Source organism: Protopterus annectens, chromosome 6.part1 (genome assembly GCF_019279795.1).
Source record: "Protopterus annectens isolate FY-2018-M chromosome 6.part1, PAN1.0, whole genome shotgun sequence".
NCBI classification, from domain to species: domain Eukaryota; kingdom Metazoa; phylum Chordata; order Ceratodontiformes; family Protopteridae; genus Protopterus; species Protopterus annectens.
In genome coordinates, this window is record NC_056738.1 from 193,663,259 (window position 1) to 193,684,746 (window position 21,488).

The window sequence follows — 21,488 nt, forward strand, 5'->3', positions numbered from 1 at the left end:
TTAGTTATTTTGCAGACAAAGTACAGATATGATGTTGATAAACATTATGCTGTGTTCTAATAGTGAATGGGTCAGGTACAAGGACGTGTTGGTGGTCATTTGATATGCAGTGAGTATGAGTTTCATCAAAAGTTTAGAATAACAGAGGATGAATCATAAGACTGACTCTGTGATCAATGATGCAAACATGGGGTAGTTTCTAATCATCTCTTCAATTATTTATGCGTTGTGTTGCATAGTTTCTTTTTTTTCTTAAATTATCCTGTATATAGCAGGGAATGGAACTATCTTAGTAAGACTGGATCTATATTAGATTATCGAAGTTTCAGAACTTCGAACACCATACGGTCGACACCATATGATTGAAGTACTGAAACTTCGAAAATCTAATATAGACCCTAGTAAGACTATATAACATGTGACAGCCCACATAAGGACAGGCAGCACTGTGTGTATAGGTGACATGAACTGAAATATGTGAAAAGAATATTCTTAAAATCCACCTCCAAACAGATGGCCAAATGCTCACATCACTTAATGTCTCAGCTGTCCTCGGCCTTACACTTTCCAGCTTCTCCATGTTCATCCTTACTCTCAGTATTGTGCAGCTGGAAATGCAGTATTGCTTTTTAACTTTGAATTTGAGCTTTGTTGATGACTGCTTTATAGATCTTTATATTTGTAATTGATTTTTTTATTGTATATCTCGTATACTGGTTTATTTTCTTTATGTGTGGCACTGCTATGGCTTATATTTGTGATTTTTTTTTAACCCAGGCTCAGTCTGCAAATAGTCAGTTGTGATCACTGCAGAACCTCAGTAAACATATATAAATAAAAGTACTAGGGATAGCATGCTTTGGCTAATAAAGAAAATGATATAGCAATGTATTTATAATGCTCATAACAGTATTAGGCTATTTCTTTAGATGCGTGAAGTCTATATACATGGTAAGGTTAGACCACCAACTATGCATTACTAGTGCAATTGTGTGATACAGTCATGCAGTTAATCCTTACCTATGACATACGAAAGAATAAGGTTCCATCCAGTGATGAATGCCCATAATTCACCCACTGTTACATAGCTGTATAAGTATGCCGATCCAGTCTGTGGTACTCGGGCACCAAACTCTGCATAACATAATCCTGCTAAGACCGATGCCAGGGCAGCAATCAGGAATGCGATGATAATGCTAGGACCAGCGTCTGCCTTTGCTACTTCCCCTGCCAGGACATAAACTCCAGCACCCAGTGTGCTGCCAACACCCAGTGCTATCAAATCCACAGTGGATAGACAACGGCACAGGTTTGATCCTTCAGGGGTGTCTGCTGACACAGGTTTCCTCCGTGAAAGACTTTGAGCAAAAGAGAACAGTGACTCACAGGAAACCATTTCTCTAAGTAAATAAAAAGGACACTGTTAGGAATACATGCTAAAAACGTGCAGTTTTGTCATTGAGATAGTCTATAGAAAATTTTGTAATTACTGGTAGAAAACTAGTAAAGCTGGAAACAATTTTAGACAAGTGAATGACTGTAAAATGTAGCCCTGGAAGAGTGGATATCTTGAGTATGCTATGTCTGTTATACTTTATTCATCGATCTCATGTACGGTTTTGAAGTGATACTGCAAGCACAGGTACTTTCCCCTTTTTCAGTTGTCACTGGTGCATTCCATAATAAAATCCATAGAAGTGTAAGTCAGTTAGCAAGAATATATACATTTGTAACATTTAGAGGAAGCACCAGTGATCAAAGGTATATTTTGTTGCCATTTAAGTTTTAAGTATTAAATGAACAGAGGCATATCCTGAAATCATAGACATGTTGTACAAGCATAGTTTTCCCTAATATTGTAAATATATTTTCCAGTCACGTACACTGCTTGCTATCATAACATGGAGTCACAAGTATGTGGTGCAGTTACTGGAACAGTTGGCAATTTTCTAGCACACATTCTTAACTTAGACACAGTATACAATTGTCAGCATATCTGGTAAAAGTAGATATAAGCCTCTGTCACAAAAAAGTATGGGACATGCATTTTCATATGTGTACCTTTTTAATAATTTTCTTCCATGTGAATGAGCACATAAGAATAAAAAAAATGCAATTATGAAAAAAAACATTTTATTTATATTTCCTTTTGTAATTACATGCTTAGTTTTAAATACTTTTGTACGGTATGAGCTGTGGACCAGAAATAATATTTAAGATCAAATCAAATAGCTACAATTACAACATACAATACAAGAGAAAGAATAAGCCCACAGTTACATACCTAAACATGTATCTTAACAGATTAAAATAAACAGCAAATAAGGATGATCTAATTTCTATAAAGGCATGTTAGATTAAGGAAATAATGAATTCTTCCATTGTCATGGGTGCTCTGGTCTCCACAGCTATGGTTTGAGATATGAAACTCAACCATGGGGAAAGTAAATAACAATTTCTACACATGCTGGCTGGATAAATAAGCTAAATATTTTTAAAAAGGGGACTTCTGGCCAGTGAATACAAAAATACAAATATTTATGATCTTAAGTAGCAAAATGGCAATTCAAGCTCCGAAGACATTATGCATTCATTTTTGGGTAACTAGATAAGATTCAGTAGACAAGTAAATATTTTAACTACATCCAGAGAGCAGTGGGTAATGAATTTAACTACCAAGAATTATACAAAATGCAGCTAGGGAAAATGAGAAATGGAAAGCAAGTCTATAAGATACCAATCATTCATTCATTTAAAACTCATTGTCTTAACCCCCATCTGCCTAACTGCACATAACGTACCCATCTGTCAGTGTGGTAACATGAGAGACATGCGACTGGCAAAATAAGTTCATATCAGTTGTACTTTCTTGTTTGATATTTTAAAAATTCATGTTCCTAAATATCTTCATTTCATGCCTATCTGTGGCTGTAAATAAGCCTCAGTGTCTTAAAACAGCTGCTACATTTGCCATGCTATGTTCACACAGCATGCCAAGACCTACTCCTTGACCAGGATTTTTGGAAACATGGCCCCATGTCTGCAGCCACACTGAAGTGTTTAATTTACACTGAAATAAACTGCAGCATCCTATCTGTGAATTCTATATTAAATTGTTACTGAATGTGCAAAGTAAAGTAGACATTTTAAAACTATAGGAAACTACTTTTTCACAGTTAAATTCAACCAAATCCTTCCTTCTCTCATATGTGCAATTTGAGTTCAGAAATTGCACTAGATACATTTTTCTATTAGGCATCAGAGACATAGCCCCCTAACATACATAAACACTAACCCAATGTACCCCAATGCTGATAAGGCCTAGAGCTGCTGATCTAATGGTCATAAAGTTATAGTGATCCCTGTTCTCAGTCAAAATATTACTTACCTGAGGTCTAGGTCAATCAGTAAATGCAGTTTTGATATCTTTCTGCAATGAATGAGACTCTCTGAATATTTGAAACACAGTGGCTCCTTCAGCTCTCCTATTTTATATTTACTTTAACATTCCTGAAGAAATGTACTCAGAATTTTTTACCTCATGTGTTATATTTAGGATTTAAGTGTTAACGCTCAGAACCTAAAACCCTCTTCATAATCCTACAAAAGTTAACTTGCTTACCTCCTAGGCTCCGTTAATAACTCTTGTCCTTTTTTTTACTTTTCATATACAAACCACTTAACACAGTTCACAAGTACAGTGGTACTGAAAATATTTTGGAACACTTTTTTCAGTTTTGTAGAGCATCTAGAAGTCCTAACCTTAACCTATTCTGGTGCTGCTGTGTTTTTGATGCATATAGTCGTCACATATACTGTCAGAGTTTTTCCCTGAATTAAAATTCAGGATCATAGTCTGATTGCTGCCTGTCTCTTATCTTGCAAGATTCCAGCTCTATACGTATTACAATAAATGTACTTTCCTTAGATTATATAGCCTTTTGGGATGCCTTCACTTTCTGAGTGCCATATACTAGGAAAAAAAAAGAGTTATGCCCTGCAATGACCAATGTTGCATTGCTTCACTAAGTCAAGTAAATTTGCTTTCATATTAATTTGGGTAGCACTCTAAAGCATACTTAGCTACTGAGCTGTGTTTGGCTCTAAAATGTATATGTGCGTGTGTGTGTGTGTGTGTGTGTGTGTGTGTGTGTGTGTGTGTGTGTGTGCGTGCGTGCGTGCGTGTGTGTGTGTGCGTGTGCGTGTGCGTGTGTGTGTGTGTGTGTGTGTGCGTGTGCGTGCGTGTGTGTGTGTGTGTGTGTGTGTGTGTGTGTGTGTGTCTGTGTGTGCACATGCAACCACTAATGCTCACACACATATCTCCACATACAAACTTATTCACTTAATGTGATACATGGTAGAGCAAAGCCATAACCTATCTTTCAATTTACTGGATGCAAAGCAGATAAGTTAACCCTGGACAGATTACCAGCTATATAGTTTATATTCTATAATCTTTAGCAAAAGAAAGCTTTCAAATATACTTTGGGTTCAAACACAAGACAAAATACTTGAATTTTGTCACACAGTACACTGTTGAGAAGCTTTATATCTCACTTGTAAATATGAATATTGAATGTTGCAATGCATGTTAAAAATGCAATGTTTTTTAACTAGATTGTTTAATGAAATTTTGGAAAGTGAGAGGATGCCTGAGGAAGGGAGAAAAAGTGTTTTGGTACCGATTTTTAAGAATGATGTGCAGAGCTTTAGTAACTACAGAGGGGTTAAACTGATCAGTCACAGCATGAAGTTATGGGAAAGAGTAGTGGAAGCTAGGTTAAGAAGGGAGGTGATAATTAGTGATCAGCAGTATGGTATCATGCCAGGAAAGAGCACTACAGATGCGATGTTTGCTCTGAGAGTGTTGATGGAGAAGTACAGAGAAGGTCAGAAGGAGTTGCATTGTGTCTTTGTGGATTTAGAGAAAGCACATGACAGAGTTCCTAGAGAGGAGTTGTGGTATTGTATGAGGAAGTCGGGAGTGTCAGAGAAGTATGTAAGAATAGTACAGGATATGTATGAGGGTAGTGTGACAGCGGTGAGGTCTGCGGTGGGAGTGACAGATGTGTTTAAGGTGGAGGTGGGATTACATCAAGGATCAGCTCTGAGCCCTTTCTTATTTGCAATGGTGATGGACAGGTTGACAGACGAGATCAGACAGGAGTCCTCATGGACTATGATGTTTGCAGATGACATTATGATCTGTAGTGAGAGTAGGGAACAGGTGGAGGAGACAGTGGAGAGGTGGAGATATGCTCTAGAGAGAAAAGGAATGAAGGTCAGCAGGACTAAGACAGAATATATGTGTGTGAATGAGAGGGAGGACAGAGGAATGGTGAGGCTGCAGGGAGTAGAGGTGACAAAGGTGGATGAGTTTAAGTACTTGGGATCAACAGTTCAGAGTAATGGTGAGTGTGGAAGAGAGGTGAAGAAGAGAGTACAGGTAGGATGGAGTGGGTGGAGAAGAGTGTCAGGAGTGATTTGTGACAAACGAGTACTAGTAAGAGTGAAAGGGAAGATCTACAAGAGGGTAGTGAGACCAGCTATGTTATATGGGTTGGAGACAGTGACATTGACAAAAAGGCAGGAGTCAGAGCTTGACGTGGCAGAGTTGAAGATGTTAAGATTTGCACTGGGTGTGACAAGGATGGACAGGATTAGGAATAAGTATATTAGAGGGTCAGCCCAGGTTGGAAGGTTTGGAGACAAAGCTAGAGAGGCAAGATAACGTTGGTTTGGACATGTGCTGAGGAGGGATGCAGAGTATATTGGAAAAAAGATGCTAAGGATGAAGCTGCCAGGTAACATGAAAAAAGAGAGGCCTAAGATAAGGTTTATGGATATGGTGAGAGAGGACATGCAGGCGGTTGGTGTGACAGAACAAGATGCAGAGGACAGGAAGAAATGGAAACAGTTGATCTGCTGTGGTGACCCCTAATGGGAGCAGCCAAAAGAAGAAGAAGAAGAAGAAGAATGTTGCAATGCATGCAGCATGTTTATATTTTCAGTATTTTGCAAAGCAGATAAAAATTTAAAAAATACAATTACATTCTTGCCAGTTTTATCATAATAAACATAGTACTTGGTTTTGTTACTTAAACTGGTATGCTGTGTGAACGGTCTTAAAATTCTCAGACACACAAACCAGTTTGTTGTAAACTAACATGTATCACAAAATTATATATTACAGATGAATAACCAAGTGAAGAAGATAACAAAGACAGTTAAAACAACCCATAAAATGTCATAAATTTTGAATGCTGTCAGGCATGGTTAGAGATTTATTTTTCCCAAAATATCACATGTACGAACTAAGTATCGTGCTGCCCTTTGAGAGACTTCATCATCAAATGTTACACATTTTAAGTTAATTGTATGTAAAATAATAATGTTATTACTAAAATCTTTTTTGCTGGCATCACAAGAGACTAAAAGTGAGCAAAGCTAGAACAAGATCCAGCAGAGAACAAATAAGAAACAAATCTTACACATACACAAACCTCTCAAGTGACCCTGATTTTGCATTATATTTTACTCTGTCCTTCAATAAACGTTTTGATTTCCTCCTAATCACGGAGGGTAACAATCAATAATGCCACATATCAGAGTTTCCCAGTTCTTATTGTTTATACAATGCATGTTGATGCAAATCCTGTTTTATTAATGTTGTAAATGAGTTAGAGAAATAGTTAAAATGTTTCCCTCATTATGGACGTTTGTCTACCATTATTTTTGGCGTTGTCCAGAATTCATGTGCAAAGAAGTTGAGCGGTATGCATCTGTAAGCATTTGCACTATAAACACACAGAAAGAGAAAAGTGTTGGACCATTAGTTCTCTGTAACTGCTCTATGCTTACAAGTTCAGATGATTTATCATATGGAAGACAATCAGAGGTAATGATACTCCAACTGTAGAAATCATTTTAGGAACAAACATTCTGTAAATGCATCAAAAATCTTCCTTTATAGGTCAATTGTAGGTATCGGTAAATTGAGATGTGATTCCATGCAGTATTCTGAAGTCACGTTGTATAACCTGTAATTCTACGTTCAGATGCAGAGGTGTAGCTAGGCTGGGGTGAAGGGGCAATTGCCTTGGTCATAAAGAGCTGGGGGCATTATGAGGAAATTATGATTAAACAGTAGTAAATTACTGATACAGAAATTAATGTCTATATTGCTTTCACAGTCAGAACTGCAGTGTGTATGGTGTAAGTTGTAGCAAGCTGATTTCCATAAATACAGCAAGAGGACCTGCCTTGTTGCTGAGATGAGGCCAGACTGAGGTGCAGACTTCTTTTTGCTTCTCAACTTAGAGTTGAGGGGCACAGCTCAGGAAGACTGAAGATTGATTAGAGCACTAGAATGGGGGAATGGATCTCTTCTTCTTTTTTTTTCTTTTCATCTTAAAGTTGAGGAACGTTGTATTGGGTGAAAGATACAAGGAGCTAAATGAGGCAGCTGTAGGTCTGTTCAGACCTACATACATGGTTCAATGAACAGGACTGATGCTAATGATTATACACACATAGTTCCCGCTCCAGGTACCGTGAGGTCAGAGATGATTATAATTTTAGTCCAGTTGTAGGGGACTCAGACTGCTGCCTTGGAGCATCTGGAAGGAATTTGTCCTTATGCTGTCTCTTTTAAGATAACATACCCATAGTAGTATGGAACATCAGTAAATATATAGGTAGTTCGGCTTGAGAATGCTGTGCTAAACAATAGAAATAACTTCAAAACACTGATAAACTGTAGAAGGTGCACATTTATATTTCACACATATGCACATGTGCATCTTCACAGAAGCACACACACACGCACATACACACACACACACACACACACACACACACACACACACACACACACACACACACACACACACACACACACACATACACACACACAATCAACATAGATCAGTAATAAAAGATAAAGCCAACCAGTTTCTCTCATAATTATAAAAGCATTATTACAGAATGAAAAGTTTATGTGTAAACCACTAGTGAAAATCCAAATTAATTTTTCATATGTAGGAAGGGAGAATCAGGGATCTGGGCCAAACTGGTTCTACTAAAGGAAATGTATCTGAATGCCTGGTCCATCAAGAACTAACTTTGAGTTATCCATAATTTGGTTAGGGCTGTTGCCTAGACATTTAGATAAGAAACCTGGCTAGATAAGAATGTCAGTCCTGATATAGCAGTTATTGTTGCTCCAGGGTTTTTTTAATAATTCAGTGTCCCAGTAGGATCAGGATTTGGCATAGGATGGTGATTTCTTTTCTGTCACCCTAGTTTTTGATCCATGTTAATGGAGAGAGCACTACTCCTTTGGGTATTATTCTCTTGTTAGACTGGGTTCATTTTCTGCAAGATACCTTATTTAGAAGGAAATAAAAAGCCTGTTTACTTCCATTTGTTTAATTTCATACTTGAAATGCACATTGGCACTGTAACTGTACAATAAGAAGTCAAAACAGTCTGTCTGCACTTATATGGTCACACACACACACACACACACACACACACACACACACACACACACACACACACACACACACACACCACACACACATACACACATACATAAAGAGAAAGCCTTCTCTCAACCTCTAGACAAAGCCACGAATATTGGGGGTACCAAGGCCAAAAAATAGGGGCACTTTTAAAATATTGCTTTTACAAACTTAGAAAGTTGATATAAATGCAGGTTTTGCATTAGCGTGAATTTTCTGAAGGATATGAAGTCTGAAAGTCAAATGTCTGACATAAGTTTCTGACCTCAGTCCTCAATGATTTGTCAGTGATTTGCCAGAAAACCAAAATTTTATGAGAACTGGATCAAAAATATGAGGCAAAAATCAGGACAGTTGAGAGGTATGAGTTTAGGCAATGTTAGCATTACAGAAATGAAAGAATAATATTAGCGCTTGTCTGGGACTTGAACTGAAGACCTCCAGCACGCTGTGCTAGTGACACTGTGGTTGGACAAAGAAGAACCTCAGGACAGACAGGTGTTGAGATTTCCCTTAAGAGTTTTATTCTTTCAACTAGAAAACTCCCAGTGTGGTGATTAAGGTCAATTTACAAACATGCACAAACACACACACACACACACACACACAGTAGGTTTAGACATTGCCACATATTTGATTCACAGTTAAGTCTTAACCAGTATAATGCCTGTCATTTTATCTTTTCTTGTTTAATAAAAAAGGTCAAATTACCAAAACCAACACACAAATTCAGAGAAAGCCCTCTGCTTGGGCACAGTGAGAATCAAAGTAATAAAGGGATAGTATTAGTTTCTGTTTGGGAATTAAATATTATATCTCGAGCATATTGTGCTGGTGTCACTGCCACTAGACCATTAAGAACCTATACACAACTAGGGACTGAGATTTCCTTTAAAAGCTTTATCCTTTCAACTAGGAAACCTCCAGCATGATGATTAAGGTCAAATCACAAACACTCACACTCTTGCATGCGAACGCACATACACACACACACACACACACACACACACACACACACACACACACACACACACACACACATGTATACATAAAGAGAAAGCCTTCTCTCAACCTCTAGACAAAGCCACGAATAATGGGGGGGACCAAGGCCCAAAAATAGGGGCACTTTTAAACTATTGCTTTTACAAACTTAGAAAGTTGATAGAAATGCAGGTTTTGCATTAGCGTGAATTTTCTGTAGGATATGAAGTCTGACACTCAAATGTCTGATATAAGTTTCTGACTTCAGTCCTCAGTGATTTGACAGTGATTTGCCAGAAAACCAAAATTTTAAGAGAACTGGATCAAAAATATGAGGCAAAAATCTGGACAGTTGAGAGGTATGAGTTTAGGCAATGTTAACATTACAGAAATGAAAGAATAATATTAGCTCTTGTCTGGGACTTGAACTGAAGACCTTCAGCATGCTGTGCTAGTGTCACTGTGGTCGGACAAAGAAGAACCTCAGGACAGACAGGTGTTGAGTTTTCCCTTAAGAGCTTTATTCTTTCAACTAGGAAACTCCCAGTGTGGTGATTAAGGTCAAGTTACAAATATGCACAAACACACGCACACACACACACACACACACACACACACACACACACACACACACACACGCACACTCACAAATACATTAAAAGCCTTCTGCTCATACTTGTTTAAGAAAAATAAGGCATACCCAATACAATTCCTATCTCTACCTGTTTCCTTCTTTAAGAAATGTTTAGCATTTTCCATATTTTTCTTTCACTTACACTCTCTTATGTCACATGTGTCACCCAAGCTTATGTCATAATTGTTCAACTATAACAGCTCGAGTTAGCAGGTTCTTGTGTCACAGTTATTCAGTTCACATACAAGCACGATTGTAGTGCTCAGTGTTAGTATTTTGTGGGTGGGCTGACCTTGCATCATTTCAGAGAAAGAAAGATACATACTGGCTTAACTGTGTCTGTCACTGATCTGTCTCTCTCTGTCTCTCTGTCTCTCTCTCTCTCTGTCTCGCTCTTTTTCTAAGGTGCAGCAACACTGAGTAATGGTAGGGGTGTAAAGCCCCATGTGAGAGCGCGCAGGGCTTACTCATTAGAAGAATCGATTCATTTGTGTTTGTTACATTTGCTCATTTTATTATGTGCTCAGGTGCATACATTGTAAGAACTTGTGTACTTGAGTTTGTCATTTATGAGATGGTGCTTACCTGTTGTGATATGAACATCGATATGTTGAGAAGATATAGTGGCTCCATTTTTACAGCATCTATACCATAAAAGATTTCAAACTGTATGCATTAGAATGCAATCTGGGCCACTCAAAATAATACATTTTATTTTAATGTCTCTGTATGTCTTTCAAGATGTTTTCTATAGTGAGTAAACCTTCTGGTCAGCAACTCATGTTATACTTGTAATGTTTCTTTACAATTTCTCTAATTTCTCAGAACAAGCATTGTGATAAGCAGTTTATTTCTTTTCAGGATATCCCTGAAATGTCACCATAGCAAGGCACCTTTGTATTTATAGATTGATTTTACATGTGTGTATATCATCCTTGAAGTAAGTTAGAATAAATGCCTTGTCTCTTTAAGCAGGTGCACAACCACTCTTCATGGGTGGAGATGCCTGTTCACAGGTCGCTATAGCAGTCAGCTGCAACTCATAAACATGGATGTATGGAAACACACTTCATTGGGGTACTGTGTTGCATTAATGAGACCTTATAAAAGTACCTTCTCATTATTTGCCTTTGTATAATAGCTTTTTTTAACACAAAATCATTCACTACCAACAACCTTGATCATTTGAAATCTCTGGGGAACTTTACCAAACAAAGAATATATAAACAACCCTCCCATCTTCATTTTCCTAAACATTTCTCTCAGGAGGTTAATTAACTAACAGAAAGAGTCCCCCAATGAAATATCCAAGGTAGAATGCATACCCTGTCCTTCTGCTAATATTTCACTTCCAGATTTTCTCAGATAATTCTTAAGCCTTCCCACATTGTCACTTAACCACATAAAAACTTCACAACAAAGACAACTTAACCACCAATTTCATTCCTCCTTTTTACTTCTCTAAAGCACCTATAAGAAAATGTTGCTCCCTATTTGATCAGATTCCTAGGAACTCCCTACTTAGACCTGACCATATCTGCTTGTAGCTCCTGTACCACTAAAGAAATTTCATCACCACCCCTCTTAAGGACATAATACTATGACAAATATTTGAAAAATCCTCTTTTATCAGTTCCATATCTAAGGAAACCAAGCCTTCATTCTGCAGTCACTTCCACCCCATCTCTGTCCTACCCATCCTGGGTAAAAGTCTTGAAGAATCATATGCAACCAACTTGCCACCTACCTGCAAAAATATGAGCACAATGACTGCTCTGTGGATCCTGAATATCACATCTTAAATAATATGGACAAAGGAAATCTAAATGGAGCTCTGTTCATTGACCTAATGTGTGCCTTTGACATGGTCAGCTACCTAGTTCAACATCTACATCTGCAAAATATTGGCATCAGCCCTGATGCCATTATATGGCTCAAAGACTCCCTATCCAATAGATCATTCCAGAGAAATATAGATCCTTGTCTTTACATTCAGCCTGGAGTCCTACATGGCTCCATTTTAGCACATTTTCTGTTCTCAGTCTCCAGCACCAAACTTCAGTTACACCTGCCTCATTTTCCATTACTTCATTACGCAGATAATATGATCATCTGTAGAATTTATCATTCATATAATATAATATAATTGAAACTAAAGTCCAAAAGGACCTTCATCAGCTACATGACTGGCTGAACTCCAATAAGCAGCAGCTCAATGTCAAAAAAAAAAACAAAGTCCACATTATTCAGCACAGTTAAAAGATTACCCAAATTCTCCTAATCCTTTCATATCCTTCACTGAGGTAAGAATCGCAGTGAAATGGCACTTTCTTTAGATAACTGGGACTTTGACTAGACCAATCACTGAACTTACATGAGCACAAAGAAAATTTGCAAGCCAAGATCAATGGTTTACTCCTTTTGGCTGATAAAATATTTCATTTATCACATCTAGGAAAGGTTGTGGCAGGAAAAGTCACCCTCCCTGCTCAACATGAATATGTTTTTCTTTTATTTGCATCTGGCTTTGTCTCACCCTTCAGAACCTGTCCAATAAAATATGTTCATCCATATTGAACTCACCACAGAATGAATACCACTCTCGTCTTTTACTGTCACTCAAACCTATAACCTTAGAAGCCCTTTCCTTCAACACCCTTCTCTAAGAATACATTTCATTAGCCATTGCTTCTCTGTTATTGCATCTAAATTATGGCAGTAACTTCTTCCTTATTTAACTGATCACACAAAAGGCTCTCTGTTCAGGCCACAGTTCAAACAACACTTAGTAAAACGTTTGAATGCAAGTGTTCATCTAAAGGGCATGTCATCAATACAAATATATTTGACTCAGACTGGTAATTGATGTTTTGACTAATTTTATATCATCGCTGGCTGGTTTCAGAGTTGTGTACTGTTATTTTTGCTTCACTGTATATTTTTTTCAGATCTCTGCTAAAGGTGTTTTTCTCATACCCACCCTCCCTATTCCTGTAAATTTGGAGGCTTTTGCAGTTGCCCGCCCCCACTGTAGATTTGATCTTGGACACTCCCCCCAGTCCCATCTCTTTACCTCATTCGACCTAATAGACTCCTTCTGCACTTGTTTTTAGTCATTTTTAATTTAATTGCATTTTTTTAAACTGTTTGGTCTAACATTCCTACATACTCAAGTGTGCCATCTTGCACTGCATTTGAATTCTTTTTACTGCTGTTTTAGCTACTTTTCTGTATATATATATATATATATATATATATATATATATATATATATATATATATATATATATATATATATATATATATATATATATATATATATATATATATATCTTTCCTATAACTAGTGTAGTCCAGATTCAGATTTGCTGTATCCAGGACTGTATGTAAGCTTCTGAGCCCCCCCAAGCTTTCTGTGTTGGAGGGAAGCCTTCTAGCTTATCAGTGGGAGTGGTAAGCAGTAGGTAACCTATCTACCACATAAGGAGTGGTTCTGGCCCAGAAATTGTAGCTATTGGCCGTTTGGGCAGTTTTTCCATCTCTCTCAACTTTCTGATTTAAAAGCCTGCATTTGCACTTGTTCCCCCCTTTCCTGCAACTAGTTTAGTCCAGATACAGATTCTTAGTTTTAGCACTTGAATTTGCTTATTCATGATCAGCACTTGTTCAGAACTTGTAAGCACTAAATAACCTATTAATTACTACAGCACTCAACCTTCCTCATTACCTAGAGGAAAACAGTTTTGGTACTTACTTTCCTCACTTGCTTAGAGAAAAAACAGCTTTTGTACTCACTTTCCTCACTTATCTAGAGGAAAATAGTTTTTTATTCAGGCATGTCCAAGAGTCATCTCCCAGTGTTCTCTCCTGTCTATCTGATGAATCTGGGCATCTTGGGGTAATGTAGAAATTGCCTCATGTACACAGACAACCCTCTCCTCCTACCACCCAACACTACAACCTGTGAGAGATGTACTTATCTAGCCAAACTGGAGGTAAAGCACTCTCCAATCAAGTTTGAACTTGACAGTCAAGAGGAGAAGGTAAACACTTGCACCACACCACACTCATCACATAGTCTCACTAAATCTACACCACCAAAATCCACACATAGAAACACAAAAACATTCATGGAGGCTCTCAATAATAATCTGCTCAAGCAACAGAGACCTCCAAAGCAGAAATGCAAGCAACCTCCACCCCCCAACACAACCCAAATGACACATAGCCCACAGACTCAGTGTGCCACTCAACCACAGCCAATAAGGCAAAACAACGTACCCAACACACTAGTCATAGGTGACTCTATAGTCAGGCACACTGATGTCCCACTCACCAGGCTAAACAACAAGGAGAAGGTTACTGTCAGCTGCCTGTTGGGTGCCAAGATCCGCCAGATAACCCACGCACTCGGGTCACTCCACAACAAGTACAAATATGACTCTGTCATTGTGCATGTTGGTGTGAACGACCTGAGATGTACCTCACTGGACTACATGAAAAGAGACATGGAAGAGCTCTCTGATCTTGTAGCCCAGGCAGGTATGGCCCTAGCCCGGAGTAGCATTCTGCCATTACCCAGAATGATGCCGCAGTACAACGACAAAATTATTGACTTCAACAATTAGCTAAGCTTCTGTTGCCATTCTAAAGAGATCCAGTATCTGCCTGCCTGGGATGACATGGTCGACAGACCACTATGCTTTGCCAGAGATGGCCTGCACCTGTCACCCCTGGTATTCTGGATACTGGCTAAGGTTCTTGCCGTCCCTATAGTGCCTTTTTTAGGCAAGGTTCAAATGACAAATTCACCACCATAACAGGAACAGGCAAGCAAAAACTGAGGGTGATGCTACTCAATGCTAGAAGTCTAAATCTCAAAATGCATTCACTCGAGGCACTCCTTAAAATGGAGAACATCGATATCTGTGCAGTGACTGAGACCTGGTTCATGGCTCCACAGAGCACCCCTGCACTACCAGGCTATAACTCATACCACACTTTTCGGCCATGTAACCTGGACCGGAACACCAAAGGCGGAGGTGTGTCCATATTCATTAAGGATATCCACACCTCCAGGCTTGTTGCTCAGCATAATGCAGCCGAGATTATCCAAGTACAACTAACTCTGGGCAAAAAATCCAAATTGTAGCTTGCTACAGATCACCCACCATGCCCGAGGATTCCCACTCCTCTTTTCTTGATGTACTGGAAAATATTAGGGTTCAACCAAACACCCTAATAATGGGTGATTTCAACTACCCCATCATTAACTGGGAAAACTACTCATGTACCAACTCCTTCGCTCAATGCTTTCTGGAATTCATAAACTCCAATGCCCTGGATCAACTTATCCACACCCCCACCAGGGGCAACAGTATCCTAGATCTAGTCTTTACCAACACGAGTTCCACACCTGAAGTCAACGCCTCATTGGTCTGATCTGACCATAAGCTAATTACCTTAGATATCCACATCCTGCCCCCCCCCCCCTTAAAGAAACCATGGTAAAAAATCTCTCCAAAGCCAACTTCATGCTTCTTAAGACAGAAGTGGTGAACTTTATGACACCCATGCAGATGGACAATACAGCTACGACTACTGAATCCTACACAATTGCACTTTATAAGCACTTACATGAGTGCATGGATCGTGCTATCCCAAACAGAACCAAGATACAATCCTCCAAAAAAAGGAAGCTAATCTGGTGGTACCCTGCCATAAACAAACTGTACAACAGAAGGAAATAACTGTTGCAAAAGAGAGTAAAATCCCATGAGTGGAGGAGCTCCCTGGTCAGCCTCAGTAAGAAGCTGCGATCCCTGATAAAATCCTCCAAAGCTAGTTATGAAAACAAAATTGCCACTGATTATAAAGACAACCACAAAGCATTCTATAGCTATGTCAAGAATCTCAATGGCAACACTCAGATCTGCTCTGCGTTACAGCACAATGGCACTAAATATACAGACCCAACTGATATTGCCAACATCCTAGCAGATAGGTTCAGTGCTAACTTTACCTCCCTCTCACCCCCTAAAGAGCCCATCTCTATACAGGAAGAATGCAAAGTTCCTGTAATCACAGCTGCACAGGTAAAAACCACACTCTCCAAAGCCAAGAACACAGCATGCATGGGACCAGACAACATCCCAGGCTGCATTCTACATGAACTACAGAATAAACTGACACCCCACCTAAGTACCAGGTTCAATCATAGCCTCACCTCAGGCTTTGTGTCTGCTGAATGGCGCACAGCGACTGTTATCCCACTCCACAAGGGGGGAGCCACCACAGACCCTGGAAACTACAGCCCCATTAGCCTGACAAGCCTGGTCTGCAAGGCCATGGAATGTATCATCATGGAACTTATAAACAAAGACATTGGTAATCTCCAAACTCTGGACCCCACCCAGTTTGGGTTTGTAAAAGGCAGATCATGTCTCCTAAACCTGATAGACTTCTTTGAAGCAGTCACCAAAGCTGTAGACGAGGGTAAGGTGGTTCACACAGCCTATCTAGATCTTGCCAAGGCTTTCGACACCATCCCCCACTCTGGAATTATAGATAAACTCACTAAACTAGGTATAAATCCCTATGTCACAAGATGGGTTGCCAACTGGCTTACTGACAGAACCCACAAAGTAAAAGTAGCAGACTCCAAATCCGACTTCAGACCAGTGACAAGTGGAGTACCACAGGGTTCAGTCCTGGGTCCTCTCCTGTTTGGTATCTACTTCTCTGAAGTACAGACTAACACAGAAGGTCTTTAGCTAACGAAGTTCACAGATGACTGCAAACTAGGAGCCATAATCGAAACTCCTAACGATGTGGACATCGTACAAAAGGGCTTCATTGAGACAGATGCCTGGTGTCAAAGCCATGGCCTCATGCTCAATGCCAAAAAGTGCATTGTCATCCACTTTGATAAAAACTCTGTACCCATAAACTACAACATAGGAGGTAGTATACTTAACAACGAAAGTGTGATAAGAGACCTTGGGACACAGGTGGACAGTAGTCTGTCCTTTGATAATCACATTGCCACAGTAGTCAGGAAATCCTTCTACATGACACACCTCATCACAAAAGGTTTCTCATCCAGAAAAAAAGAGGTCATTGTTCCCCTCTACTCATCACTCATTAGACCCATTATAGAGCACAATGCCCCTTTTGGTATGTACCTCACAAGACATCTACAACAACTGGATAGGGCGCAGAAATACCTCACAAAGAGGATTACCAGCCTCAAACAGATGACCTACGCAGACCGTTTCAAAAACTCCAGCTTTACTCCGTTGCATATCGCCTACTCAGAGGTGTTCTCTGCCTAACATACAAAGCTATGTCAAATCCAGAGCTGTTGGACATGACCCACTTAAAGATATCCCAATCCCTCCGAGCTACACACTCTAAGGACCTAAACCTTGTCACCACAATAAACAGAACATGCCGGAGGGATAGATTTCTGTCCCAGAGACTTCCCATACTCTGGAATAAACTACCTATCTATATCAAACAAAGCTCCTCATTAGCACTCTTCAAGAAAAATCTTGATGACTAGATGGAAAATAGGAAATTCACCCTGGGGATCACCTCTGTGGCTCTGCTCGACAGTGGCACAGGAAAATCATTTTCTTGGGTGGCAAAAGCCAGGGTACCTTTTTGGCTGGGCTTGTATAGGCCCCAGGGCTGATAGCCTGGTACCTACCTATGAACCTATGAACCAGTAGTATGTTTACCTCCCACATTAGAACCACTTGATTGATTCACTCATCCTAAACTGTGAGTTAGCTTACCACATCATCATTATTCTAAACCCACTATGCATAGTCTAGTCTCCTCTTTCATCTTACTGGTCTCTATGAACTTTCCTAAACTAGCTACTACTGTCCATATTTCTATCACTTCTGCACCTCCTACTTTAACACTATAATGATTTTTCTATTCCATTTATGTAACTGTACATATATTTTATTTATTCAAACTTCTATACATATATTGTTTATCAGATATTTTATGGATACTCACCAATGTAAATTGTTGTTATTTGTACAGTCTATATTGTTTTCTTAGATTCTGATGTAACCCAGACTGAGCCTGCAGTGGGTTGTTTGATCAGTGTTGTACACTCCCCCATAAACAAATTTAACTAAACAAACAAAGATGAAAGATGGATAGCTAGCTAGATAGATAGATAGATAGACAGATAGCTAGATAATCAAATAAATAAATACAAGCTTCTCCAACGAACTGCTGCACTGTAGAAGATGGAGACAAGCAGTGATGGAATCAAAATCCTCATCCCTAACAAAGTCTTGAAATCTACTTTTGGCAGGCTGCAGATCATTATTCATTAACACTTCTCTTTGAACTAGCAAATAATAGGCATCATGTAGATAATCATAGCTTCTGCTACTGTTGAACTCTGCTAGAACTCTTATGGATGCAAGAAGCAAATCACACTTTCTGCTGTTATTGCATTCACCTGCCATACGTCAGTGTTCAAGGGATAAAAATCAGTCATTGGGACTATCTAGGTTGTCACAAGTTAAACTGTCAGCACCCACTTCTTGAGAAAATGTTTCCAGTACTAAAAGTGGCATTAATGGTTCACTATCATTTTTGTGCTATTAATCAAAATATGCTAGACAAGCTAACATGTCATATGGAAAATGTATTCTTATTATTGGTCAGTACCCATGTGATCTTTATTAAAATTTTCAGCATTCCTTTCCTACACCCCTTTGATATAACAGCACTGATGCCCTTACATATAATGCCAGCAACTGCATTTAGGTCTGTACTGAATTTCTAGTACTTTTGGTAGTTGAAGTTGTTGTCATGGTAAATATCATGCTAGCAATCTGAAATGCCATTTTAGCAAATTCACTGTGCCATATATATTTTTTTCACTTTTCTGGTGAATTAGCCCTTATTACTGTAGCTACATTAAACAATATTATTACAATTAAGTCCATATATTCCTGATCCTATTCATTTATTTTATAGCAAGGTTCGGCATTTGATCTACAGTTCTTGTTAGCAAATCTGCAGTGCAGATTAGCTTTCTACATGTCCATTACAGTCATGGCATTACAGCTTAATGTATTCATTGTTTCACTCCACTGAAACTCTAGAAGTGTGCAACTTACACTGGTAGCTGTAAAAGAAGCATGAGATACATACAAGCAAGCTAATATTTCCAGGATGCACTAAGCCTGAGTGCTTAAGACTTACTAAAAATACAGGTGTTGTTTTATTACTGTTGCAGCAGTCTAATATAGCTGAAGATACAACTATAAATAATAATTTACACACAATAGTTGATGATTTGAAAGGTAGAGATAATTTAAGTCTTATTCTACCATATAGAAATCCATCAATAAATTCTCTCACTCCCTGCAAATTTTTATAAAATATAGAATCATTTTTGGAGAAATGCAAATTATTCTATATGGTGACCTGAATTATCCAAACAAGTGAAATATCAAAGTACGCTGCTCCCAGTATCAATAAAGGCTGTTTTCCATACTACTCCTTCTATTCATAAGTAGAGCAACATAAATCCAGTCAAAAAGATCCTAGAGACAAATAACACTCAAAATACGTTATTTTACATGTAGAAATAAAAACGGATTAAGCACTTTCATCTCCATCACGGAGACTTCATCAGAATCCCGTCCGATTTATGATGCTCTAATTCTGAATAGAAGGAGTAGTATGGAAGACAGCCTTTATTGATACTGAGATCAGCGTACTTTGATATGTGACCTGAATTATCCCAATGAATAGAGCATGATATTTTAGATATATTACGTGTGTGTGTGTGTGTGTGTGTGTGTGTGTGTGTGTGTGTGTGTGTGTGTGTGTGTGTGTGTTTATAAATTGATGGAGAACCAGCAAACAATAGAGATATATTGGATTTGACTGTAACCAGCTGCAAGTATAAAACTTGGAAATATCCACATCTAAGAACATCTGATCTGACTTCACTTGCAATAAATCTCAAGACATCCAAAATGAAGCCTGCCCAGTAATTTCAGTCAACCTTATATATACATCCTTAATTAACACTGGAAAAATCTTCCATAGACCAGATAACATCACTGGTGTCTTAATTCATAGAACTTGTATACAGTTAATTCATTATTAAATAAAATGTTCAGGTGAATCTTATTTAATGGATTTGTACTTAAACTGTGGAAAAAATGTTCTACAATCTCAATATTAAAAATGGGAATAATCTTGACATTAAAAACTATAAACCAATTAGTATGACATTACTTTCAGTAAGTGCTTTGAAAAATATTTAATACAACTTCTCTAAGATTCAGCATATAGTTCAGACTATATTGATATAGTAAACATAGTTTTACAGCTGGAAAATCTGCATATACTAATTGAATTGATTTCTATGACCAGGTTTACCTGGCTGCAGACATGGGTCTTACAGCAGGTATAGTTTTCCTAGAATTTGCAAAAAACCTTAGAAACTTTAACACGCATGTCTATATTCAAGGCTTTAACATAATATAAATTTAATCTATTTATTTTAAATTAGATCAATAATTGGCTTTTTACGTACAGCTCAATCAGTTACAATACGAGGGAAAGATGTGTCGGACTAATAATGATACATGCATACACAAATGAGACTGAAAGGAAAAAGATGTTTGAAAAAATAAGTATGAATGTAATTGTAAATCTGCCAATAGTTATGGTGGAACACTTTACTTTTAACTTAAAGAATGAAAGAGAAAACTTAACACAAGGTAGTAAGGTAAGGAAAATTATGATCAAATTTAAAGGATTGAAAACCCAGAAATTAGAGACTAGATGTGCAAAAGAGAAATTTTTTTTAAGTAAAATATGTTATGTGTGATATATTCAAAAGATACAGAGTGGAATGGCTGAATTTTCAGATCACAGAGCAGAATTTGGTTCATAGGAAAAGGAAAGACAAATAATAAAGGAAATTAACGAAATAAAAATGATAACTGGTGAGGACAGAAAAATGGATGAAATGTAGGAAGAACATACACAATTATAGAAAGATCATATGACAATGTATATACACTACTAAAACTGGACATGGTTGCTGGTGTATAAAGAAAAGAATAAAAAAAGTTTTTTTCAGAAGATGAGAACAGAAGGAAAAGAAGATCTATGGTGGAATATGAAGAAAGTATTAGAAGGTATGAAAATACGTAGAGCAGGGCAGAAAAATAGAAACAGAAAAATGTATGAAAATATAAAGGGAAAGAAAAAATTATGTGTAGACAACATTATTTTTGAAACTAAAAAATAAGTTTCACCTTTTTTTAAAGAAAGAAGCTAAAATGGAA

At 38.1% G+C, this 21,488-nt stretch overlaps 1 protein-coding gene across 3 annotated transcripts in view; it reads right to left on the bottom strand.

Annotated features, from left to right (window-relative positions):
* The window catches only part of LOC122805468 (cationic amino acid transporter 2-like), a 509,319-nt gene that overhangs the window by 314,040 nt on the left and 173,791 nt on the right, over positions 1–21,488 (bottom strand). For 2 of the 3 annotated variants that reach the window (XM_044075646.1, XM_044075648.1), the window contains exon 2: positions 1,021–1,400. In XM_044075646.1, coding sequence (XP_043931581.1) covers positions 1,021–1,396 — 376 coding nt within the window. In that variant the 5' untranslated portion in view covers positions 1,397–1,400. Of the gene's footprint in view, positions 1–1,020; positions 1,401–10,725; positions 10,785–21,488 lie in introns of all 3 variants that reach the window. The other variant, XM_044075647.1, reaches the window with a different exon arrangement.